At 42.0% G+C, this 27,729-nt stretch overlaps 1 protein-coding gene across 1 annotated transcript in view; it reads right to left on the bottom strand.

The window, feature by feature from the left end:
• The window catches only part of LOC127226707 (activating transcription factor 7-interacting protein 2-like), a 40,466-nt gene extending 31,851 nt beyond the window's left edge, over nucleotides 1-8,615 (bottom strand). Inside the window, 3 exon segments of the mRNA XM_051191181.1 lie at nucleotides 240-397; nucleotides 6,345-6,436; nucleotides 8,488-8,615. Coding sequence (XP_051047138.1) covers nucleotides 240-387 — 148 coding nt within the window. The 5' untranslated portion in view covers nucleotides 388-397; nucleotides 6,345-6,436; nucleotides 8,488-8,615.
• Between the last annotated feature and the right edge of the window lie 19,114 nt (nucleotides 8,616-27,729).

Genomic DNA, 27,729 nt, shown 5'->3' with positions numbered 1-27,729 from the left:
TCTTGATACATTTGTTCTGCAATTCTGTCAGCTCTTGTGTGGAGTATTTGACAGAAGAGTTAGGTGTCCCTGGCTTTGTGTAAGAACATACACCCTGATCATCAGTGGTTCCTGACCTTGTTTCTGAAACAGTTCTTCTAATGCTTAAAGTCTGGAAGAATGCTACACAAATGAGGAGTTAGCATGTTCAGAATGTATACATTTGCTAGCTAGAACGTCAGGACTTAAGCTCTGATTACCGTTTGAAACAGTATTAGTTCCAACTGTTGCTTTTGAAGCTTCAACATTCTTTGACTTGTTCAGGATCTCCAACTGCTTCCGGCAACTTGCAGGCATTGTTTTTTTGGCCTTTAAAACCTTCTGTCTTTTTCTGTCTGGACTTTCCATAATTTGTATCCTAGAGTTTAAGATATATTTAACATGATACTTTGCCTCAAAAAAAAAAAAAAAAAAAAAAAAAAGATTTAAATGCATTTACCCGGTTAGTTATAATAATATTAAAATAATACTGAGAATATTTCTCTATATTGATCATTTCTATTTGGAAGCTTTATTCTAAATAGAAACAATTAGAACCAAGATTTTAAATAGTATGTACTATAATAAAGACAGTGGTACTAATAGGACAGAAACCAGAAAGAGCTTCACATAAAACCATTTGACTTGTCTGGACAAAGGAGAAAAAGACTGGTATTAATACAGGATTCATGTTTACTAGATAGGTACATGGGGGAAAAAAACATACTTTACTCTTTATCTCATACCTTATCTAATAAATTTCAAAGTAATAGGTAACAGAAAAAAATAGCAAAGTAACCCTAGATGGGTCACATGTATAAACATGAATGGTATGGTAAAAGTTTTTGGAAAAAAAACAGACCATATCTCTTTGAAGTGGGCAAATTTTATTTCTGTAGAAAGCTCTAAGACATAAATGAATATAAAAATAAAAATGTGTCCATATATTCACTAAAAACCAAGTACCAGAGAAAGTTGATATAAAGAAAAAGTAGGAAACAGTATATCTAGCTCCCCAGTGGGAAAGAAGCCTCAGGCACAGAACAGGTAGACATGGTAACACCAGGGTGGAAATCATAGCTCAGAGAAACCCAAGCTAGATTGGCTGAGAGAATCCAGAATCCTCTTGTCTCTCTTCTCAATCACTGGGATTATAAGCATGCACCATCACTATGGTTGGCTCTGTGTGACATGGTGAAAACCATGTTTACAGACCAGGGGCATGTGTTCCATGGAACTTAGTCTCCCGGAGGTCCTTGGCATCCTGCCCCTATGCTTTGTTCCAGTGCACTGATCCAAGTTCTGTGGATTTGGGTTCTATACCTTATCTTTCTTGATTTTTTTATGGCTATAATTAATACAACAGGTCCTGGCCAAGTCTTGGTAGATAGTAAACGGATAAAAGTTCAAAGACTAGTAGGAAAAAGACCCAGGGAGTTCACCAGGAGCTAGGAAGAACAGTCTACTACTACGAATTCCTACTACTACGATTTATGGTAGAAGGCATTACCTACTCAAAGGACAATGGTAGGTGCCTCCAATAAACAGGGAAACTCCACAGAGACTCAGGACTACAACCCCTTCTGTGCTGATACAGGAGTATATGATCAGGGAAATAGATGAGTAATTATAGATGGAGAGAAGGTGTGTCACACACTTAGTAGATATTAGCTAGAGCAAGGCCTCCTTGTTGCTTATTGACAAAAGGGACCAAATTAGTTTAACAAAACAATTACAAAAACTATATGCTCACCTCCCCCAAAGTTGGATGGGGGGGCTTCAAAAAGAGCCAAATTGGCCAGACTGATCATAAATATATTAAGCTTTACAAACTTCTACATTTTTTATATAGGAGGCAGCTCAACAAAATTTTAAGAATAAAATTGACCTCAGGTCTGAGGCTATTAACCACTGTCTAGAGGCCAGATGGTACTCAAAGGGTACTTTCTGCTCTGTTCTTTTAGTTTCAAGATAAGTTGTCAACATGTAACCACTCATTAGATGTGACTATGTATAACCTGACATGGGGTCAAATCTTAGTTCCTAAATCATGTGTATATATCTGATGCTCTCTCACTAGAGTAAACTTACAACAGATTCAAACCACTTCTCTTTGTGTTGTGTCTGTCACTTGCCAAATCCTTACCTTACCGACCTGATTACTAGAGATCCCTAACTGGGTCAGTCCATGGCAACTGCTTTCGTTTTCACATGAGAGCTGGGGGTTGAACTAAGGTCTTAGTGAAATAAGTTAGCAACTGAGCCATTCTTCCTGCCTTGTACTGCTTTTTGATACTATTATACACAAGCTCTTTTCTTTTTGGACTCATTTAAAGTTCTGATGTTCCACAATGAATGGGGTTATATTCTGATAAACCCTAGTTATAATGCAATTAATATACCAAGTAAGCTCACTTTTAAAGCTGCCAAATTTTTTTCATTTCTTGACTTTTTGAGAAAGAAACTGATATAGTCACACTCGCCTTAAACTCACTATGGAGCTCATTCCTGATCTTCCTGCCTTTATCTCAATTCTAAGACTCCAGATATTTACTAGACACCCAGTTTTAGGAGGTGCCAGTGATCAAACCCAAGATTCTCAGGGTTTTGTTTGTGCTACCATGTTGGATTAAAGCTGACCAACAAATCCAGTGTAAACTTAAAAGAGGATTTAAGCTCAATCACTGCAGACTTATTTTTTATATGCTAATCTTTTATCTTTTAATTTTGATGATCTTAATTTGTTCTTCAGTCATTTTTATGGATTTCTCATAATTGTGTACTTACTAGTTCTTATTTTTAAAAGACTAAAAGTTTTACATTTATTCTAATCTCTCTTAGTTTACTTTCAGATGTAACTATCCACATAAGATCCTTTGTTGAATAAAAGAGGCAAAAAAAAAAAAAAAAAAAAAACCACCAAAAACCTGAGTGGCAGTTTGAACAAGAATGGCCCCGACAGGCTTGTATGTCTGAATAGTTGGTACCCAGGTGGTGGAAATGCTTATGTGTAGTCTTATTGGAAGAGATATGTCACTGGGGATGGGCTTTGGGGTTTCAAAAGTCCAAAACATTTCCATATAGGCCTCTCTCGCCTCTTCTAGTGCAATTCCTGCCTGCAGGCTCCCATGCTTTCCCACCATGACTGTCACGGACTCTAAACTTCTGAAACTATAAGGACTCCCCAAACACTTTCTTTGATAAACTGCCTTGGTTATTATTGTTTCTTACCATAGCAACAGAGAAGCAACTAAGAAAAGTTGGTACCAGGAGTGGGGTACTGATGATACAGGCCTATCATGCTGCTCTTTGGAGGACTTTGGAACAAGAAGGTAGGTGAATGCTTTAAGTAGGGCTTATCAAAATATCCTAGTAGGATCTTGGAAGGCAGTAGTGCTGACATCAATGTGGACTACTGGAGGTTCAGATGATGAGGTTTCAGAGACCAATACTAGCCCTGGATCAGAGACCACTCTTGTGATACAACGATTAAAAATGTGGCTGCTTCTTGTTCATGTCCTAAGTATCTGCCTGAGACCAAACTGGAGAGCTCTAGATTAATTTCTTTGGCCGAGAAGATTACATGACAGCTTAATAGTAACTGTTCAGTGGTTACCAGTAATCACTTTTATACAGGTTACACAATGAAAGCACACAAACAGAGTAAAAAGGAAAAAAATGTACAGTGTTAATCAAAAAGAGCACCAGAAAATTGAATTTTGGAGCCAAGGATTAGCTGAAAAATAGTCTACTATGAATAGTCCTACTACCCTCTTCAGGTTATGACCCCATCCATCTAATATTGCAACTTGTAAAAGGAAAAGGACTGAGGGTTTTTTTGTTTTTTTTTTTTTTTTTTCTGCTTCAAAAAGCAACAACAAACCAAAGCTTATGCAAAGTAATTCAAGGAGGGGCCCATTATTCACCTTAAGCAGGCAGCTGAACTTGGCAGTGCTGGCCATATGGTTCTGGCTTTGGAGCCATGAAGGAAACATGAGATAAGGGGTGCAGTGGTTTGAAAGAAAATGGCCCTCATAGACCCACAAGGAATGGCACAATTAGGTGTGGCCTTGTTGGAGGCAGTATATCACTAAGGGTGGGTTCTGAGGTCTCAGTTCAAGTAATGTTAGTGGCATTCTTTTCCTGCTGCCTATGTATCAAGATGTAGAACTCTCAGCTCCTTCTCCAGTACCATGTCTGCCTGAATGCCACCATGCTCATGCCATGATAACAGTCTAAACATCTCAATTGTAAGCCAGCCACAATTAAATGTTTTCCCATGTAAGAGTTGCCTTGATCCACTGAACCTCATAGAAGTGAGAAGTAAGTAGCCTTGAACACACTGGCACAGGAGATCATTTCCTGTATTAACACCAGTAGCACAGACACTGAAAGCAACAATCAATAAAAGGGACCTTCTGAAACCCAGGGCATGGTCAACAAGACAAAATGGCAGCTTACAGAATGGGAGATTTTACCAACATTACATATGACATAGGACTGATCTCCAAAATACACCAAGAACTCAAGAAACTATGCATCAAAATACCAAATAATCCAATTAAAAAAAATGGGTACAAATTTAAACAGAGAACTCTCAACGGAGGAATCTCAAATGGCTGAAAGACACTTAAGAAAATGTTCAACCCCCTTAGTCATCAGAGAAATACAAATCAAAACAACTCTGAGATACCTTTTTATACCTGTCAGAATGGCTAAAATCAAAAACACTACAGGAAAAGTTAGGCTGGAGAGGATGTGCAGTAAGGGAAACATTCTTCCATTGCTGATGGGAGTGCAAACTTGTATAGTCCGTCTGGAAATCAGTATATTAGTATGGTGATTTCTCAGAAAATTGGGAATAGATCTACCTCAAGACCCAGCAATATCATTTTTGGGAATATGCCCAAAGGATGCACACTTACCACAAAAGCAGCATTATTTGTAATAGCCAGAACCTGGAAACAACCTAGATGCCTCTCAACTAAAGAATGGATAAGGAAGATGCGGTACATTTACACAAAGGTATACTACTCAGCAGTAAAAAAACAATGACATCTTAAAATTTGCAGGCAAATGGACAGAACTAAGGTAACCCAGACTCAGAAAGACTAATATAATATGTACTCACTCATAAGTGGATATTAGACATAAAGCAAAAGACAACCAGCTTACAGGCCACAACCCCAGAGAAGCTAGGTAATAAAGAGGACCCTAAGCGAGACACATATGGATCTGCCTAAGGAGAAACAAGATATGGGAGCCTGGGTGTTAAAGGGGAGGGTAAACGGGGTGAGGGGAGGAGAGGGCAGTAAGGAAAATGTATAGCTCAATAAAAACATTTAAAAAGTTTCTGTGGTCATGGTATCTCTACATAGCACTAAAACCCTAACTAAGACAAGGAGGTTGTGTAATCTTCCTCTGCTATAAAGAGAACAACGAGTCCAGGTATGTGGCAAAGGAGACCTACATGGAGGCCCTGAGGACCATTTCATAAAATCTGTGAAAGGGAAGCCTGAGTGCACTGGAGACTCCAGGATATTAAAGTGTCAAAGCCATGAGATCATTGCTAAGGAAATATCATACACAAAAACTGAGTCTATACAACTTAATGACCATAGTTAGATCTCTTCTTTAACAAACGGGAAGAGGTATAGTAAAACTTTTCAATGAAATAATTTGATTTGGGCTCTCTTCTCCTAATTCAATCTCATCCATTGCTAGAGCCCTACACAGGTTTGCTTTTTTCTAATGTTTTAGTAATTTGTCTCAATTTTGTTTTTGTTTTCCTATTTCATGTAATAGCATAGCACATACCTGTATTATTCTGTGGTATTTCATGAAAATATTTTCAAAAAATTTTAAATTTTCTATGAGTGTTTTGCCTGAATCTATGTCTGTGCACCACCACTCATGTGCCTGATGCCCCTCTATTCTTGCCAAGTAATGAGTCTGAATTAGTTACTTTTTTGTTGCTATAATCTGTACTTGATAAGAAACAATTTAAGGAAGGAAAGTGCTACTTTGGCTTACTGTTTTAGAGGATGCAGACTGTGTCAAGGAAGGCATGGAGGTAAGAGGATCACAGCATTATGAAGATTGAGAACCACTGCTATAAGGGACATTTCACATTTCAAATGGCAACACTCATTGCCTGACCCACAGGTTTATGGCCATTTCATAATACAATATGTATTTTAAAATCCCATAGTCTTTAACAGTTCAAAAACTGTTTCAAAGTCCAAATCTCTTCTGAGACTGAAGCCAATCTGTCTTTTGTTTGAGACAAGATCTTACTATGTAGCCCTGACCGATGTGGAACTCACTACGTAGACCAGTCTGATCTTGAACTCAGAGATCCACCTGCCTCTGCTGTACCAACATGTCCAGCTCAAGTCAATCTCTTAATTGTGGATTCCTACAAAACAAAACAACACAAACAGGTTACTTTCTTTAACCATGCCTTATGACTACATGACCCCAACATGCCTGCAAAATCAGTACCATTTATGCCACACTGTCACATTCTGCTACCACTTTGAAATGCAAAGTTCCTCCGTACCAAACCTGTAGTCGCCTCTGTTTTCTTTGGTGTGACTCTCTGAGGAAGTACTTTCTTAGTAGGTTGTTTTCAAGAACGGAAACCCTTCAACAGCATTCAAGTTAGGTTCTTTTAAGTGCAATTTAAGTGGGGGTATATGCCTTTAATTCTACCACTGGGAAGGCAGAGGCCAGCCTTGCCTAGAGTGAGTTCCAGGGCAACCAGGACTACATAGTGAAATCCTGTCTTGAAAAAACAAAAGCAAAACTTCACAAAATGCAATCTGTACATCAGGCTGGCCTCCAAGATATGCCTGCCTCTGCATTCCAAATGCTGGGATTAAGTGGTTCAGACCTTTAGTTCCAGCACTCAGAAGGCAGAGATAGGAAGATCTCTGTGAGTTAGAGGCCAGTTTGGTCGCCATACCAAGTTCCAGGCTAGCCAGGACTACAAAGAGAGTGCCTGGATTTAAAAAGAAAAAGATTTTGTCTGATATATGAGGGAGTCACACATGTCCTAAGTATGTGTTTGTGTGTGTGTGTCTTGGATTGGGAGGTCAGAGGACAACTTGTGAGAGTTGGTCCTTTCCCTTTAGGAGGTAGATCCAGGGGATGGAATTGCAGAGTCAATTGAACAGCAAGTACCCATGGTGCTATCTTGCCAAGCCTGTGGATTTTTGTTTTTTAGCTTTGTATGAATACACATGTGTTTGTTCAAATTTGGGAGGTTAACTTTAAGCATCTCTCTGTATCACTCTCTATCACAGATATTAAGGCAAGATCTCTCAATGAATTCTCAGCTCACCAATTTGGCTAGTCTTACTTGCTCCTGGAATCCAGTCTATACCTCCCAGGTGCTGCTGAGATTATAGAAACATCCTCACACTGTACTGACATTTATTAGTGCTGGAGTTCTGATTTCAGTAAAAATATGAGTGCTCTATCCAGCTGGTGGCTAGATTTATAACCATAAACCTCACTCACATTTGTAATGGTTCACATTCAAATTTTAAAATTGTATATGATTATCTCATTTTTTTTTTAATTCGGAGAGAGTGTTTATATACTACTGGGCATTGAATCCATGGCCTCATTCATGCTAGGCAATTACTCTACCACTAAGCCCTTTTTCTACTCTATTTTGAGACAAAACCTCACTAAAGATGCTGAAGCTGGCCTTGAACCACCTTTGTAGGCCTTTAAGTTGTGACCCTACTGGCTCACCCTTAGCACAGCCTCAATGCTATAAAACTCATTGTTTTCTCTTTAGATAATGCTTAAGTACAGAATGCTTTACCTGTAATTATAAAGATTAAAGAGTTATCCAAGATTATTGCTATGTGTTATAGTAGGGGTCCAGGTTTATTTAAGCCTCAGAGAGTAAGATAGCTCAGTAGGTAAAAGAACTTGCCATGGAAGCCTAATTCTAGAACCCAATGGAGGAGCATATACATGCCACACAATAAAATAATTTTATCATTATACATACATCAGAGAATTATGATATAAAGGCAAGCAGAAATCAAGGGACGGTTTTAAGTTCCATATCAAAATTCCAAACACTTAGTAGTAAGAAAACAGTAGAGATTCAAGACTGACACAAGTACAGAGTCGATAAAGTAAAGCCAAAAAATTCAAGTGGTAGCTAAATTGCATTAGCTGCTAAGTATTTTTTAAATGCACTGCTTACATATTTCTGTTGTACAGAAGTTAATATGTAGCTCATCTACATCTGTACTGAGTTATGGAGACAAATTTCATTAAGGTTAGATTCAACCTCTCTTTAAAAAAAATTGAGGGATAAACCAACTAACATAAAAAGCAACATTCATAAGACCTAAATTCAACGATGTAATTAATCATTTCACTCCTTTTCACATTTATTTATTTACTAAGACAGGGTCACACTGACTGGCCTTGGAAACTCACAAGAGATGCTCCTGCCTCTGCTTCCCAAATGCTGGGATTTAAACTGTGCCCCACTACACCAGACAAAAGTCAGTTTCCTTAAGAATTTTAAGCAGAGAGGCCATTGTTGCTTCCTTTGTTGAGACACATTCTTTAACTTGTTTGCTAAACCTGGAAAAAGATGAATAAGAAACTGTTAATTGTTTTTGTCTTTTTCAGGAGTCACTAAAATCAACCTCTATCTGAATGGTGTTCAGCTTCAATCACAGAGTCCTATTTGTAGTGGAGTACTGAACACTGTAGTTGTGACAATTCGTGAAAGAATTAAGAAAAATTTTGAGCAGGGCAGTGGTGACAAAAGCCTTTGATCTCATCTAAGGCAGGCAGAACTCTGAGTTCAAGGCCAGCATGATCTTCAAAGAGAGTTCCAGGACAGTCTCCAAAACCTACAGAGAAACACTGTCTCCAAAAAAAAAAAAAAAAAAAAAAAAACCAAAAAAAACCCAAAACAAAACAAAAAAACAAAACAAAAAAAACCAAACAAACAAAAAATAAACAAAAAACCAAAAAAACCCAACAACAATAATAATTAAAGTAAAAATTTTGAGTTATCTTGGATAAACTGGTTACTGGTCATGTAGACCAACCATATATTTCTATCATATATTTCTATGCAATGTGACTTTGACCTTAAGGTTATGAGAACAGCCTGAGGTCTTAACTGCCATTTTATTTCCTTTCTGCAAACAATGCTTGCTCCCTGCAGATACCCATAGCTGCTTTCGAAACAGTACTTTTAAATTTTTAATACAAATTGAAGGGTGGGGATGCTCCAGCTACTCTGCGTTAGACAGCCCTGCCGGTGGTGAATAAGGACTCCACATAATTAGAGTTATGGAGGGGGGGGCGGGGGGTTTATACAGGTACCCCATGACACTATGGAGCTGCAAGCTCAAGGCGCCAAGGGCTTGCTCCAGGTGCCAGTCTCTTTTAGCAAATTGGTCAGCAGATGTGACTCTCCCTCCTGGTCTGCCCGCCCACCACAGATCAAGACCACAAGGCGAGCTCCAGGTAATTCTTCTGGCACCTGTGTGTTTTACAACAGGCCGACCGCATCTCTGACCCTGACCAGCGGATACAGACGCCGACGCGGACATTTGCTGCATCATCAGTTCACCTGCCCCACACCGAGTGCACAGCACCAGCCATTCCCGCCGCGGCGACCCTCACCTCCCCCCACCCCCCGCCGCCGCCCCGGGCGGCCGCTCCCGCCCGCGGCCGAGCCTGCGCTCCTCAGGGCCGGTTCCCTCCAGGTCGGGGCCGGCCTCCGCGGGGCGAGCGCCGCCATGAAGCCAGCCGGCCCTCTAACCGCCGCCCGCACGGAGCCACCGCCGCCCGCAACGTACCCCGCGGCGGGGCGCCGCTCCCCGACGGCTTCCACGGAGAAGTGAGCCGCCACCTCAGACGAAATGACCCGCGGCGGAGCGGGAGCCAGACTAAATCTCTTTCCCCTCCGCCCCCCGGCCGCTGCCAGCCAATGACCGCGCGAAGGGCAGGGAACCCAGCCAATCACGGAGACGGTGGGCGGGGAGCAGAGCGGCTGAGGGGAAAGTAAACTGACTGGAGGCGCGCCGCGGACGCACGATCCCGCGATTGGGGCTGGCCCGGGGCCTCAGCGCGGCTCCTGAGGCGGGCGTGCGGGCGAGCGCGCGGGCGAGGGCCCGCCTTGCGCAAAGATTTCAGTGGTGTTTAGGAAGTTCTTACTAACGAAACTTTGTTCGCAAAAGCAAGTCCCAGAGAAAAAGGGTTATAGATTTGGGTTAGAACCCGGGATGGTGATCCTCCAGAGACCTGTAAATTCGAGATACCACAGGGGACTGAGGCTTTGCTGCTCCAGCGAGCCTTTACTGACGTTCTGTGGCGCCTCTGAAGAGAAAGGGCCGAGAAATCACGAAAAACAGTATTTCTCATCACTTTCAACAGATGTGCTCTGGAGACACAAGGTCTCATGACCAATGGGGGCTGTTTGCAAAATGTCCTTAAGCGGCTACTCTGCATTGCTAAGGTGGGGGAGGATTATCTTCCAAATTCCTCTTTCTCACACAGCCCATAGCCCACTATGGGAAAGTCTTGTTTGCTACACCTGGTGGCCCACTCCTTTAATTTCAGCAAGCCTGAGGCAGGGCCTAGCCGATCTATGTGGATTAAATGCAAGTCTGAATGAACTCCAAACCACCAATGTCAGATAGATAGATAGATAGATAGATAGATAGATAGATAGATAGATAGTCAAAATAAATAAATATCGCAGTACAGTAACACGTGTCCTTATTACTGAATTTTCAGATGTCTGTCCCTTAAAGTTTGCTATGTTGAGTGGCCCTGTGGACCGAAGAATTAAATGGCTCTGCAATTTATAGCATATGCCCTCATATAGAGAATTCAGTTCCCAGCGCTCCACCCACATCAGGCAGCTCACTCACAACTGCTTATAATTCCAATTCCAAGGGATCCAACCCCTTCCCTCTGGCTTCCGAGGTCACTTATGTGCACGTGATGCACACAAATTCATGGAGGGATACACATTTAACTATATGCATATTTAAAACATGATCCTGCTATAAAAGCCTTAGGGATCATTCCGTGCGCTGCAACAAGCTGGGTTTTGCCACTCGTCCTCAATAAGCCAACTAAGAAAACCAAAATTGGGAGAAGGGACAGACAGATCCTGAGAGTCTGCTCAGAATCCTCGTATTGTTTGTATTATCTTCCCTTTATACTTGATGCTGAACAGGTCCTTTCGTGCTCACTGCCTTTCCCTGAGAGAGCCCTTAGGAAGCCTGTCCCAGGCCATCTTGTAAATTCACCACCTTTATTACTCAGTCATGGCCTCTCCCCCTATCTGTGTGTCTATCAGGGAGTCTGCCTAACTCCTAGTCTCCTCAATAGAGTTTAAACTGAAATAGTCTGGCCACAGTGTGATCTCTGTCTATTGTAGTACATCTGACAATTGTTTCTTCAGGAGACAAGCACATTTTCTGGATGCCCCCTGGAGCTCCAGTCCTTTCTCTTCCAGCGCATCCCTGATTTAATTCTAATTTCTTGGGTTCCATTCTTTCACAGGGTGGTATAACCAAAGACTGTAGTTTAAGTGTCTTTCTAAAATATATTTGTTCTTGCCAGACAGGCTGGTCAGTCCTAGCACCCTGACATTTTACTTAAGCTCTCTACATAGTCCCAAATATCTGTTACCCTAGGTGGAGTCATATTTGGTGAAGCCTGGTACTTAACAATGTCCTTTTGGGGAAGGACATGCCTTATGGCCTGCCGCCAAGTTGTTGTATGAGAGTTTCCTCCCCATATTGAAAGATTCCATCCTGTAGAGAAGCTCCTTAAACAGGAAGGTAAATCAAAATAGTTTCAGGAAGTCTCTAAAAACTGACCAGATTTTCTAGGTCTTATCAGAATAAGCAATAAAAGCTGAAAGTCCTCAGCCACTAGCTGAACATAACTGCAAAAACCCCAAAAGTATTAATCAGTAGCTCAGTTATCACAAATACAATTACCACCACCCTCTTACATCCATACCTTTTCCATTATCCCTTACATAGTACCTGTTTCTGTTTTCCTATATATAACTGGTACTCAGTAAAAGTTCTATTGCCCTTCTAAAGGACCCAAGTTTACTCCCCAGCACCCATGTACAGGCTTACAGACTGTAATGAGTTCAACATTAAATGATATGACAAAATGAAGAGTTGGTTTGAAACTGAATGCCCTCATATAGTTGAATGCTTAGTTACCAGGGAGTAGAACTCTTTGATAGGATTAAAAGGATTAGGCAGTATGGCCTTATTGAAGGAAGTGTATCACTGTGGGTGGGGCTTTGTGATGCCAGACCCAAGTTCTCTGTCTGCCTATGGATCAGGATGTAAAGCTCTCAGCTACTGCTCTAGCACCATACCTGTCATTTTCCTGCCATGATGATCATGGACTAACCCTCTGAAACTGTAAACAATCCCCCACTTAAATGCTTCCTTTTGTAAGAGTTGCCTTGGTTATGGTGTCTTTTCACAGCAATAGAACAGTGACAGCAATAGAACAATGTATGATTATTATGGTTAATTTTATGTTCCAGCATTCATGTTTCTAGCTTACAAGGGCCTTATAAATATTGCATTAAATTATGGAATAGAAATAAAGTATAATTGCTATGGCTAATGTGGTTAATTTTATGTTAATAAAATTATGGTATCCATATATTACTATGGAAGTACTATATAGATTTACAACCTATGGTTATCATCTCTTCAGACTTTTGAAGTACAATGCCTTTACTCACTGAGCTGATGGGGAAAGACCCACTGTATGTGTATATGTTTCTCTTATTGGTTGATGAATAAAGCACTGTGTGGCTAGTGACCAGGATGGATAGTTTGGGTTACCAGAGGAAGAGAGAATGTGAGCCCGGCAAGAGAGGATGCAGCTGGAATTCTCCAGTAAGCCACATGGAAATACTTAGATTAATATTAATGGGTTAATAATTAAGGCAGAGCTAGCCAATAAGAAGCTCTAGCCACCAGCCAACAATTTTATAACTAATATAGCATCCATTTATTTATTTGGGGCTCAAGGGCCTCAGGACCAGTCGGGCAAGAATCTCATGTAACACTGAGCCATCTTACTAACACTCTTTGGGATATATTAACTGATAGAATTCTAAATAACTAAGTAAAGGTAACTGTCATTTTATAAATGACTATTGCAGGTAAAGGGATAAGACTGATCTGAACCTTTGCCCTAGATAAATCCAGTTGTATCCAGAAATACAAGCCTCTTTTTACTATCTTGTTATAATGGATCTCACTATCTTGTATATTGTCCTCCAAGTATGATATGGCTGCTGCCATGCAGAAAGTCTGTAGAAGACTGGGCAAGTTCACAAGGCCATACTCCTTCTCAAGATACAAGTAACAGTTGCTAGGGGAGAGGGATTCCTGAGGCCCCTCCCCTTCCTGAAGATATATGGCAGTTAATTAACAGTTGGGATGGGGGGTGAGGGAGGGGGGCAGGGAGAGCTTAGAAGGCCTCCACTCCATTGTAAGGATTGTGACAGTTGACAGTTGCTGGGAGGTGTTTTTCTTTAGTGGTATAGATGCACAAAAGTCACTGTGCTTTTGTAAGTAATTCCAGTTAAGGGGGTGTTTGTTTTCATTGTTGGTGCCCTGTGTGGAATGAGAAGACTTTTGTTTACATCTCTTTGGTAAAAGCCCATAATGTGTTATCAATCAGATAACAACTGGCTATTAGAAATTGCTTGTTATGAAATGCTTGATAGGCAGTATTTACACCAAAGGATGCAGAGTAGGAAGTATTGACAGGAAGGTGTAAAAGATTCATAAGGACTTCCATGTATGGTAAAATACAATCCAGGGATGACCACCAATTTTGGTAAATAAAATTTATTATAACAGAACATGTTTATTCACACATGTTGGATTGATGGAGGCAACTTGGAAATAGAAAAAAGAAGATAGGCATCTCCAGAAGTAGAATCATTCCTTTAATCAGAACAACTTTTAGTTGCAGTCACTCCATAGCAGAGGCAATGCCTACATGGCATTGGGTTCTTGGGGATATATAGTGTAGGGAAAAAGGGCCAGTCAAAGAAACATATTTTGACCCTGTAACCAGAGCCAAATAAACATACCCTGACCCTAAAACCAGGGCTAAAAACAAAAACAAACCACACCTTGGCCTTGGAGCCAGTGTCAGTAAAAGAAACACACCCCTCTCCCCAAAACTAGAGCAAAATGGCTAAAAAGGGCCAGTGAAACATGTTGGCCCTGAAACGAGAGCCAAAGCTGACCCTGATCAACTGAGCATAAAACCAACCAATCCCTGAGCACAAAATCTAGACAATCTGAGCTTGTGAAAACGCAAGGGAATTGAAATTTGACCAATTCTAATCCTGAAAATCTCCACCCTGGAAAAACTCCACCCCTAAAAATCACTATATAAGCCCTATGCCTGTTCAGTTTGCTGCTGCCTTTGGCATAAAGCAGCCACTCTCCTGGATTCCTCCGTCATATTGACTGTTTTCTTTTGTTGTTTTTTTGAGACAGGATTTCTCTTTGCTTTTGGAGCCTGCCCTGGAACTAGCTCTGTAGACCAGGGTGGCCTGGAACTCAGAGATCTGCCTCCTGAGTTCTGGGATTAAAGGCATGTGCCACCATCGCCTGGCCCAATAAATCTCTTAAATGTTTGGGTGACACACTTCTTTCACCAGTGCAGAGACAGAGCTTGGGGGGGGGGGGGGGGGGAGCAGAAGGCAAGACTGTAACACTTTCACTTGGGAAACCTTGCACTAGCAGAGCAGAATTGTTCACTCTGTGGGACCTGAGCAGAGCTGTAACAACTGGGCTGGGGAAACCCTCCCCTGCTGGGGCAGAGCTGTTATACTGGGGAAACCTTTCCCTGGGGGTAGGGTTGTAAGCTACTGTACTTACAGTGATTTTGTGGTATTCCTTGGCTCCCAGTTGCCAGAATACTTTTCCATCCAAGCTGCAGGGGTTACTGAATTATAGTTATAGTATCTTGTCAAAGCATTCTTTAGAAAAACTAAAATTATCTTGTATGAACTGGTCACTGATCACATAGATCAGTCATAAATTTCTGTACACTATAACCCTAACTCATTTTGAGAACAGCCTGATGCTTACTGCTATCTTTCTACTTCTGTAAACAATGCTGACTTGCTACAGATGTCCACAGCTGCCTGAGTACATCACACAGTTGAGGTTTTTGCCTTTAAAAAGCTCAAACTGGGAGGTCCAGGCTCCTTACCATTTGACTTATTCAGGTCTCCTCAGTGGTCTCCTAACAGGACAGAAAAGGGAAACCTTGGATGAAGGATGAGGGGTGCAGGTCAGTTCCCTTGCAGTCTGGAAGTGGTAGATACCAGGAGGTTTGTAGATCTCCATAACAAATGTACCCGTGGGTATCAGTCAACTTTTCTTGTCCAGAGTTCTCAATCCAGAGGCTTTAGGTCATTAACCCTTAAATATACACACAGTCTGCAACTGTATAACAGAAGCCATACATAGGTGCTAGAAAGTCTTCTAAAGAAAAAAAAAAAAAAAGTAGGACAAACACTTCTACTGGCAACACTCAGAAAAAAAAATTGCTAAGGTATTAAAGAGCACCGGAAGCAGCGAAACCATTTACAGAGACAGGAAAGTCAGAAACATGCAGAGGGATTTAAAGCCCTCTCCCCCTTTTTGGAGATAGTCTCATTGTAGCCCTCAATTGCCAGAATTGGCTAGGCCAGATTGGCCTTGAACTCACTGAGATCCACCTGCCTCTGCCTCCTGTGTGCTGGAAATAAGTGTGGCAACAACCACTTTTTATCATTTGTTAAATGAGACACATATAAAGGACCAGAATGCAACTATTGTTTGAAAAAAAAAAGTCATCTAATTTCAACAGTCATGTGTAATGATAAATGAGTCTTAACAAATAAGTTTCTTTTTACAACTTCTGTCACTTAGGTTTGCTGGAGTCCTCCAAGCATTCAGAGGCTGAGAAAGGAGAATTGTGAGTTTGAAGGCAATGTATCAACCCTCAACTTCCCGAAAAGAGCCAGAGATGGAGCTCACCGACAGACTACTCGTCTATTATGGAAATGGTTGTAGTTTGCTCTCCAGAACCACAAAACAAGTTGTAAGACACTGCAAACATTGTTCTTCCAAACACAAGGTTTCACATATTTATTACTGAACTACTGAATGAACACAAGAGCACAGAAACAAAGGGGAAACTCATACTCCCAATAAACATACTTAGGTGTCCAGACAATGGTAATGTTTTAAACTTGATACAGTAAGATAATGGTGTCCTTCAAACAGCATAAATATGTGTAGTTCCTTATAGACCCAGTTTGGTTCTTCTCCAGTGTCTTTTCTTGGAGTTGTACATGATTTTGTTGCCAGTTTTCATCTGAATCCATTGTGGAATGGGACGATTTTGCTTTTGTTTCTTAGCCAGGAATCGCTTGATCCTGAATGTCTTGTGAGAAGCCATAGTGAAGAACAAAGTCAACAGGCACACACTGTGTGAGAGAGGAGAAAGGCAAAAACTTCTAGTTGTTAACAAAAGACAAAGATGGTACCCAGGTATAGTAGTACACAACTTTAATCCAGCACTCAGGAGGCAGAGGCAGGCAGATCTCTGCGAGTTTGAGGCCAGCCTGGTCTACAAGGCAGGTTTCGCTCACAACAGTTGGGGGCTGTTACACAGAGAAACCCTGTTTTCAGACAAAACAGAAAATGATGATGAAGGAGGCACTCAAAGGAAAAGCAAGTGGAGCAAGCATAAGTTGATCAAGAAACTGGTGTCAATCACCAAAAAGAATCCAACCAATGACTGAATATACAGTTCTCAAGGCCAACCAGAGCTATATCCTACCCTGCTTTAAAAAAACAAAACAACGAAAACAAACAGAGAGTGGGCAGGCTCTACAAGTTGATTCATTCCACTGAAGACTCTGCTAACTGGTAAAAGGTTTTCACTAAGTCGTCATGTATCAAACAGTTGTGTTAGGCAGCTAACAGTCTCATGCCTCATGGGTTAAAATTTCATAACCTCATTCTTAGGGCATTTAAAATTCTTTCTCAAACAGTATTACCTTGCATGTGTGTATAAACGTTGGCTGGTAGCTTAAAATATTTTGAGTGCTAAAATTATCAACTACTGTTCTTTTTACTTTCTTGTACCAAAAATAGTTTTAACTAGACCAAAAAACAAACAAAAAGTAAGAAAATATGCAATGGTTCAATTTTATTTGAATAATTCATGTATGCTATGAAATGAAAAGATGAGTCAGGCATGGCAGTGCATGCTGTTAATCTCAGTTTTCAAGAGGCTGTCCCAAGAGGCAAGAAGCTCTCTATTGATCAAGTTCAGTCATCTAGCCAGTGAGGGAAAAGAAAAATTAATTTAACAGTGTAAAGCATATTTTAAGAGTAGAGACAACTCCAGAGAGAGCTGGAGTTGAAAATATGTGTTCTTCTCTGCAGGGCTCCAGTTCAGTTCCTAGCATCTACATGGCAGCTGACAAACATCTTTAAAGCCAGTTTCAAGGGATCGGATGCCCTTTTCTAACCAATGTGGGAACCAGACACACACATGGTATATACACACACAAACACTCATACACATAAAGAAAAATCTAAAAATTAAAGTTAAAAAAGATAGAGGAGCTGAAATTCTCCATCATAAAAATGCTTTCATCCAAATAACTTTCCTATACACTGAACTCATCATGAACTATTTTATCTCTTAAAACTTGTACTAAAGTGCCATCTGTAGTGGTTTGACTAAGAATGTTCCCCTCCCCCAGACTCATCTAATTGAATGCTTAGTCATCAGGGAGTAGCACTATTTTGAAAAGGATTAGGAAGGTCTTTGAGTTTTCAAAAGCCCATGACAGAACCAGTGTCTGTGTCTCTGCCTATGGATCTGGTTGTAGCTCTCACTGCTTCTCCAGTGCCTGCCTGCAAACTGCATGCCCCCTGCCATGATGATAATGGACGATGCCTCAGAAAGTATAGGCAAACTCCCAATTAAATGCTTTCTTTTGTAATAGCTGCCGTGGTCACCGTGTCTCTTCATAACAACAGAACAGTGACTAAAACACCATCTAAATATTATTTCCTATACTGACTTGGTCTGTAATCCCCATACTTGGAAAGTTGAGTCAGGAAGATCAGGGGACTACAACCTGAACTCAGGTAATAAAAGTCCAATATGTTAATGAAACTTACCTATTTAAGAGAATGTTACCAAGAACTAAAAAGGAAGTTCTTGGGCATATATAGATATATGAGAAACACTGTTTCCTCTTACCTCCACTGAGTGTGCAGGGTGTAGACACAAGTTGAGCGTCCAACTCTACCAGGTTTCCTAGAATAAAAAGGGCCGGAAGACAAAAATAGTTTTGCAGGGAGGCACAGGCCTTGAGCCGCACAGCTGAGGCAGTGGCTCAGGTGCGGCCCAGGCCACGGCCCGCGACCACCCAGCAGCCCTGAGTCCACCCTACCCACCTGCGAGCGCTGCACAGCGGGAGCCCTGGACAGGTACCCAAACGCTTCCAGCGTGACAGTTAGAATAATGGCGGCCACCGGAAATCCGGTCTGGCCTCGTGTTCAGGAAGAGGCGTTGGATGTCGTAAGTACGCAGGCGCAGACTAGGCAAATTCTGCAGCGTCAACATCAGGCAGACGAGAGCCCTGGGTTGGAATGGGTTGAGTCGTGGTGACAATAAGGTGGATGCGCAACAGAATGGTATGCTCTTGTTGATCTGCCCAGGATGACAGTTAAATTATTAATGCCACAGGAGCTCAGGATCCAGAAACTGCAGATGCTGTGGTGCAGGGTAGAAGTGCCATCTCTCCAGTGTTACCGGAATACTACTCTTCACCCTTAAGACTCAAAAGAAATTATTTTTTATTTTATTTATTTTTATGTTTTGATTTTTTCGAGAAAGGGTTTCGCTGTGTTGCCTTGCCTGTCCCTGGAACTTCATCTGTAGACCAGGCTGGCCTCAAACTCACAGAGATCTGCCTGCCTCTACCTCCCCCAGTGCTGGGATTAAAGTGCACCACCACTGCCTGCCCGGCTAAGACTCAATTTTTACTAGTTGGCAGATAAGAGGTTGCAGACATGACAATGGTTAGAAATAACATCATGTGCCGTGGTGACTCTTGTCCATAACCCTAACACTTGAGAGGTAAAAGGTAGAGAAAAAGAAGTTCAAATTCACCCCATGGCCACATAGAAAGGTCCAGGCCAACCTGGGACACAAGAAACCCTGCTTCAAAAAGTGAAATCACACATCAAAGCCAAGTGTATAGGCCATGCCTACGGTTAATCGTAGCAACTGGTAAAGAATCAGGCCAAGGCATCTGACCTCATGCCCATATTTATATAGAACCCACATAAAAGTGGCATTCTGCCAAGAGTAGTTCTGCAACAGATCATCAGTATTGATTTGGGGGCTCCCTGGACATGTGTCAGGTTTTTTTGTTTGTTTGTTTTTCTGATTTGTGTGCCTCTTGCATTCAGTGTCAGCATGTTTTAGCTCACTTGCATCAGACAGACACATCAGCATCATGTTGTCTAAACATAAACTGGCCTTTGTTAATGGGCAAACATATCTCTCTGTTTGGCAGTTCCTGACATGGAAGCTTCCACACTCAAGGATACCTGCTTGCCCAGATGGTTCCTATCTGAAACCACGACCCCTGTGCTCAGAGATACCTTTCAGCATAAATACTCCTTACCTGAAACTGCAGGGTGGAACCTGCCCTGACCCTCGGGGTCAGTCAACGGGAACCCTGAGGGAGGGAGGGAGAATGGGGGGGGGGGGGGGGGGGACAAGAGACTTGAGACAAGAGACAGTATTCTGATCAAGTCCCGTTTAATGAATTAATGAATATACCCTCAGGGTTTAAGTAGTGGAGAAATGAGGGAATGGGCCAAAGGGAGGATGTGAGGTGTCCTGCTATAAAATAAGTTGCTATAAGTCTGCAGCTGGGACTCTTTCAGGGTCAGGCTGCATCATATGCTTAACAGGAAAACAGTCATAGGAGAATGGAAAATTACCAGTATGTTAGTATCTAAAGAGAGTAGTAGGAAAGATAGCTATTAAGATGCTAACTTTGCTCTGAGGTTCTCCACAGGAACCAAAGCCAATACATTTTCCACTGGCCCCACACCATAGGCATTTCTGATTTCACACCCCCTATACCCCCCGCCCCCTGCACCCCATGTGCCACAGTGCAATCCTCCATTCCCTTGAATAGCTTGTTGCGGTTCTTTGTCTCTATTAGGGACAGTCTGTAGGGTAAAAGGTCTGGGCAAGACCTCTGACACAAGAGCCAACTTTGCCCCAGAGCCAACATAAGCACAAAACCAACTGAAAGACCCCCACTATGCATATTGCCTGTTTGAGCTGCTCTTGCTAACTTGCCAAGGTCAAGTTATGGGAAAGTACAGGAGGGAACCAGATGTTCTTCTCCTCTGATGCCTACCAGATATCTGTGGTCTGCAGCTTGGACCAAAGCAAGGTCAGCAGGATGATATCTGGGAACAGAAGGTCCTGGGAGCATTCTATTGAGACCACCAGGTACTGAGATAGTCATAACTGAATTCTTTGTATTCTTTGTGCCCAACCCGAATAAGCAACTCTGTTCTTGGTTGACCCTAATTGCCTGAATTAAATGGACCAATGAAATCCCTGTAACATGCTTCTGCTTCTGTAAGCCTGCTTCTTGCCACCCCAACCCTATATAAACTGCCTGAGTTTTTAACCTCAGCACGCTCAGTCCCCCAAAAGACTGAAGCATCCACAGGTACCTGTGTGAGCAATGAACAACCTCTTGCATTTGCATCCAGTGGGCTGGTCTCGTCTCTTGGGGAAAGGCCTCCCCGACAGACTCCGAACTCTTGGGGTCTTTCACAACCCAACCCCTGAGCACCCTAACTTTGAACCCAGAGGCAGTAAAAGAAGCACTTTGTCCCTGGACCCATAACCAAAGAAAAACACCCTGACTTTGAACCAGTGCCAAAGAAGCTCACTTTGTCTTGTCCCTCCCTAGAATCAGAGCCAGTGAAATACACCCCTGTCTTTAAAACCAGAGCCAAAAAGCTAAAAAGGACCAGTGAAAGAAACACAGTTTGCCATGAAATAAGAGCCATCTATGCCTGTGACCCACTAAACTAACCAATCCCTGAGCAGGAAAAACTAACCACCCCCTGAGCAGAAAAAAACTCCCCTTGGAAAACTGCACCTAAGAATCCCTATAAGCTCCTCCTGCTGCTTCCATTGCTGGCTGTCCTTTCCCATCCTGACAGAGGCTCCTCCTTCTCAAATCTCTCTCTCTCTCTCTCTCTCTCTCTCTCTCTCTCTCTCTCTCTCTCTCTCTCTCTCTCTCTCTCAGGTTGCTCTGTATTGTTTTGGAGGCTGTCCTGGAACTGGGTCTTGTAGACCAGGCTGGCCTCGATCTCACGAGATCTGCCTGCCTCTGCCTTCTTAGTGCTGGGATTAAAGTTGTGTGCCACCAATGCCCGGCTTTTCCAAATAAATCTTTCTCAAAAGAGTCTTGGATGAAGATTCAGTTAGGGGAACTGAGCAAGGATAACAGAAACAGAAGAAACTTGTTGGGATATTCCTTAGAGGGATTGGAGCAAGGCTGTAGCAGAGATAAGTAACAACTTTTACTGGAGCAGGAGATTGGTACATTTCTGCTGGGGTTTCCCCTTTAGCAGACTATAGCTGAAGAAGTAACATCTTGGGCCTAGAAAGTGGTTGGCTCTGATAGAATGTTCCCTTAGAGAAACAGAGCAGAGCTCATCTGTCATGGCTGTCTCCAGGAGAGGAACACCCAGCTTCAGGTAGTCTGGCTTCCTGAAAAGTCAGGACTCCCTTTTTATCTAGGGCTGAGCTGTCCTGTTGCAGCTCCAGACTCCAGAGCTTTCAGGTAGCCTGGCTTCCCTACAAGTCAGGACACCTTTGCAGTAACAGCTGTAACACTCACAATGACTTACATTTTGGTGCCGAAATCAGGTAGTTACTCTCATTCACTCACTCACTCACTCACTCACTCACTCACTCACTCACTCACTCACTCTGCTTCTTTTGATGTTGCAGTTGTGTTTTGTTTCTTTCCCACATTGTCACAGCTCATTCCTGATCCAACACTTAAGGGCCTTCTCTTCCCAATAGTCACAAACAACCCCTGTGGTGGGGTATCCACCAAAGAAGATTTATGGAACACAGATTTAGGTCAATAAAAAGTCTTTATTAGACAGCTGGTGACTAAACTGGGTGTTCTGGTTCCACTGTAGCCCTAACCCTTTCTTAGGGTGAGCTTTTAAGCATTCAATTCTTATTTTGGGTTGACATATTAGCTAACAAGAACAGTTAGCCAGAAGCAGAGCAACAGAATCCAAAAGGCAAAGTTAGTACATTTTTAAAGTCCATAGTTCTGGATTAGGTCTTTGTTTTGTTTATGTTTTTTTTTTTTTTTTTTTTTTTTTTTTTTTGCAGTGGTGCTGTCCTAGGTGTACTGAGTTTCACAACCTGAATGCTGCTTCCATCATGGAGTCAGGTTGTGCTAAGGTCCAGAGCCTGTAATACCCACTTCCTTGTACTAATGTATTTTGCAACCCATTTCCTTAACATGTGTGTCCTACATGCACATACTCCCAATCCTCTTAACAATGAACCTAGCAACCCACTTCCATCCCTGAACAATGGCATAAGCGTTTTCCCAATCCCTGAAATGATCAAATTCAGATAAATTTCTATTTAAGTATGCACTCAGGATATCTGAGTATACAGAGCAGTTTTAGGTTCAAATTGGTCTTCCAAATGGCAATGCTGATGACAATGTCCTAAACGCCTCTGTAACAGAAGCAGGATTGTTATTGGATAAACAGAAGGCTCCTTTCAGCATTCTTAAGAATATGAGTAAGGTAGATCTCTGTTTTAACAGGTAAGACTCTACTTCCCTCATATACCTCTAGTTGTTTGAGTAGGTTAGAGCTCCCATAGACTCATGTTTTGCATGCTTGGTCATAGGGAAGTGGCATTATTAGGAGGTGTGGCCCTTTTAGAGTAGGTGTGGCCTTTGTTGGGGGAAATGTGTCACTGTTAGAGCAAGACTTTCAGGTCTTATGCTCAAGTTACACCAAGTGTGACACACAGTCTCCTCTTTTTGCTGCCTGAAGATCAAAAGGTAGAACTCTCAGATCCTTTCTTCTCCAGTACCGTATCTGCCTGGAGTGCCACCATGTTTCCCTTGATAGTGATAATGTACTAAATCTCTGAAACTGTAGCCAGCCCCAATTAAATGTTTTTCTTTATAAGAGTTGTCTTGGATAGGGGCTATGGAAAATGTCTCAATAATTAAGAACACTGGTTGCTCTTCCAGAGAACCCACGTTCAATTTGCAGCAATTACAAGGCAGCTCACAACTATAACTCCAGTTTCAGGCAACCCAACACCCTCACCTAGACATACATACAGGCAAAACACCAACACACACACACACAGACACACACACACACACACACACACACACACACACACACACCAAACAAACAAACAAACAAATGCCGCCCAAACACAGCGGGTTGTGGTCATGGAGTCTCTTCACAGCAATAAATTACTAACTAAAACAGTAACCCAAATGGTGAACTATCTCAGACAAGGGCAACTAATTCATGATTAACCCAGTCCACACTAATTCCCAGGCTGTCCTGGCCTTTTTACTCTCCTCTCCAGCTTCTACCTACCACCTTAAAAACTGACAAGGGGCTTTTCCCACTGCTTGCTGTTTTCTGCCCCCTGAGAGACAGCCCAGCTGTTTAATTTCTCAAATAAACTTTTCTTTCTATACACAAAAGTGATCTAGTTCAGTGTAAGGAGAAAGGCTGATATTTCCTGAGCTGAGCAGTTGGTTGTTACCAAGACACGGGGTACTATTACACATTTACAGGGATCTTGCCATGATGGTCACTGCTCTGCTTCCTCAGGCATCACAACCAGGTAGGGCAGGAAACTTCTTCCCATTCTGCACTGTGGAAGGGATTTTTAGGGAGGAGGTGTATAGGTCCAGAGCCAGAGTATATGATATCTTTAGCAATAGAGACACCATGACCACAGAAACTCTTTTTTTTTTTCTTTTTCTTTTTTTCATTATTTTTTTCTTTTGGTGTTTTGAGAGAGGGTTTCTCTGTGTAGCTTTGGATCCTGTCCCCAAATTCACTCTGTAAATCAGGCTGACCTTGAACTCACAGAGATCTTCCTGCCTCTGTCTTTCCAGTGCTGGGATTGACGGTGTGTGCCACCACCCTCCCCAGATCCACAGCAACTCTTAAAAAGAAAAATATTTAATTGAGAGCTGGATATAAACACAGTTCAGAGATTTATTCCATTATCATCATGGCAGAGGGAGGCAGTCAGGGTATAGACAGACATGGTTCTAGAGAGGGTTTGGGAACTCTATATCTTACTCCTCAAGTAGCAGGAAGTAAAGCAACACTGACCCTGAATTGAGCACCTGAAACTTCAAAGCCACTCCCCACTCCCCAGTTCCAAACCATCCCCATCACCACTGTCTTCCCTGCTCCTACTAGTGTCTCCCATAAGGACCCCCCAAAGTGTTCAATCATTTTTCTAATGCAATATCCCAAAGTGTTCTATATTCTTCCAGATGTTCATTCATGGCATCTATTCACAGCAAGCAAAACCCTAAGGTCCAGATTTATTTAACTTCTACCTCTGTGAGGCAACTGAAAGACTTTAGTCTGTAGAGGCAAGGATGTAGAAAAGGGGCAGGAGGAGGTAAGAAGAATAGTTCTTGCAAGCAGAATATAGAAAATCACAAAGAATGGACATTGACATGGGTGGAAAGATCAGGAATTATGAGAACAAGAAAGGTTACTATGGTGATGGGACTAGTGGTTATATGCTGGACTGATCTTGTTAAAGAGGGCTAGTTACTGAATCATTAAACCTTTGTGGAATAATTGAAGTTTCCCACAAATCTTGGCCCACAGCAAGGAAATAGGCCCCAACCCTGGAACAAATGGTTCCAGATGAACAGCCCTGTCTGGGTCACACCTGGCCAACTGTCCGGGGACTTTCCAAGGTACATTCTGTGGTTTTTCCTTTAAGAAAAACAGGTCACACCTGGGTGATCTCTCAAACATGAGATCATACTTTGTAATCAATCTCCTTGTGCCCCATGCATGTATGCTGATTTTGCAGTTTTTCTGTATAAAAGAGCCTGAACCCTTTGAGGGTGTGCAGCTTTCCCGAGATTCCTGACACCCCGAGTCCACTCTGTTCAATAAACTCCTCTTGCTTGTTACATCCTCCTGGTTTTGGTGTTTTGTGTCAAGTGGCTCACCCATTGGCCCATGAGGACCCCGAAATTAGGGTCTTACAGCAACCACCAGCAGCAACAATAGCCTTACTAATTTAGAAAGTCTCTTAGACCCCCTCTGCTCCTAAGGTGCTGGATTTTTTCAATAAACTTGTTTGTATGAGCCAGCATGTACAAAACTTTCTGAACCTAAACCTTCTTGTGTTCTTTATCATTTCTTACCCCTGGTCCTTCCTCTCAAGAACATGTCATTGAAAAAGAGCCTTCTGGTTCAGGCCAAAGAGGCTGAGAAAGACACTAGAAAATGTGACTACATCCATGCGCTTGGATTGATACAATTAATGTTGTGAAAATGACCACTCTACCAAAAGCCATTTATAGATTCATTGCAATCCAATTGTTTTCATAGAAATGGAAAAAGACAAAAAACAATTTAAAAATCACTTGGGACTACAAAGAACATCACATAACCAAAGCAATCCTTGAGGAAAAAAAAAATCTAAAATGCTAGCAAGATTACCATTCTGGGATTCAGGATATATCACAGAAGCTAGGAATGGTGGCACCCACCTTTAAACCCAGGACTTGCACTCAGGAGACAGGCAGAACTGTGTGCTTTTGAGGTCCCAACCCTGGCCTCCGCAGTGTGTTCCCAGGGCAACCAGGCTACATAGAGAGAGTCTGTCTCAAAAGAAATAAAAAAGGAAAAAAAAACAGCATTGCAGATCTGGCACAAAAACAGACATGTAGACAAATGAAACAGAATGGAAGATCCAAATATGAACACATTTATATTAAATATGAATATTTTATATATTAAATAGTTTTTTCCATAGTTAACTTTGGATTTTAAAAGAGATTGGCTATTTTACAGGGACTGAATAAATTTTTTATTTATATTGCAAACAATCTTCTTTTACATGTCAATTCCAGTTCCCCCTCTCTCCCCTGTCCCCCACTGACCCCCTATCTTATCCCCTTTCTCACTCCCCAGGGAGGGTAAGGCCTACCATGGGGAGTCTTAAAAGTCTGTCACATCATTTGGAGCAGGGACTAGGCTCTCCCCTGTGTGTGTGGGGCTGAGAGGCTATAACTATATGGAATGGGCTCCCAAAGTCCATTAGTACACTAGGGAGAAATACTGATCCAGTACGAGAGGCCCTATAGACTGCCTAGTCCTCCTAACTGACACTCTACGTTGAGAGGGTCTGAGTTAGACCTATGCTGGTTTCCCAGCTATCAGTCTAGAGTTCATGAGCTCCCCTTTGTTCAGGTCAGCTATTTCTGTGGGTTTCTTCAGCCTAGTCTTGACCCCTTTGCTCATCATTCCTCCCTCTCTGCAACTGGATTCCAGGAGTTCAGCTCAGTGTTTTGCTGTGGGTGCCTGCTTCTGCTTCCATCAGCTACTAGATGAATGCTCTAGGATGGCATGTAACATAGTCTTCAATCTCATTATAGGAGAAGGACATTTAGGTAGCCTCTCCACTATCGCTAGATTCTTAGTTGGGGTCATCCTTCTAGATCTTTGGACATTTCTCTAGTACCAGATTTCTCTTTAGGCCTTTAATAGTTCCCTCTATTATGATACTTCTTTTCTTGTTCTCCTATACCCACCCCCTGCTTCCTCCATGTCCTCCCTTTCCCCTCCTCTTTCCCCCCTTCTCTTCTTATCGTAATTCTCTCTCCTTTCCTACTAGTGCTCCCCAATTTTGCTCAGGAGATTTTATCCCTTTTCCCTTCTCTGGGGGGACCATATAGGAGGCATCTAGGTTGCTTCCAGGTTCTTGCTATTACAAATAATGCTGCTATGAACATAGTTGAACAGATGCCCTTGTGGTATGAATGTGCATCCTTTGGGTATATGCCTAAGAGTGGAATTGCTCAGTCTTGAGACAGACTGATTCCCATTTTCCCTGAGGAACCGCCCATACTGATTTCCAAAGTGGTTGTATGAATTTGTACTCCCACCAGCTGGAGGAGTGTTCCCCTTTCTTTATATCCTCTCCAGTAAACTGTTATTGGTGTTTTTGATTTTAGCCATTCTTTCAGGAGCAAGATGGTATCTCAGAGTTGTTTTGACTTGCATTTCCCTGATGGTTAAGGATGTTGAGAACTTTCTTAAGTGTCTTTCAGCCATTTTAGATTCCTTATATTAAGTAGTTTAATACATAGTTAAACTATTTAATATCCGATAAAGAATGCTAAAAACATAACTTGGGGGAAAAGAAAATGTTATGGATCTGGGGTCATTCAGAGATTCACTTGTGTAGTCATGAATATATTTGAAAATGCTTCAGCCTACCCCAGTC

The sequence above is a fragment of the Phodopus roborovskii genome, unplaced genomic scaffold, assembly GCF_943737965.1.
Source record: "Phodopus roborovskii unplaced genomic scaffold, PHOROB, whole genome shotgun sequence".
Classification (NCBI taxonomy): domain Eukaryota; kingdom Metazoa; phylum Chordata; class Mammalia; order Rodentia; family Cricetidae; genus Phodopus; species Phodopus roborovskii.
The sequence above is the reverse complement of the archived record's forward strand: the minus strand, read 5'-3'. Positions and strand labels throughout refer to the sequence as shown.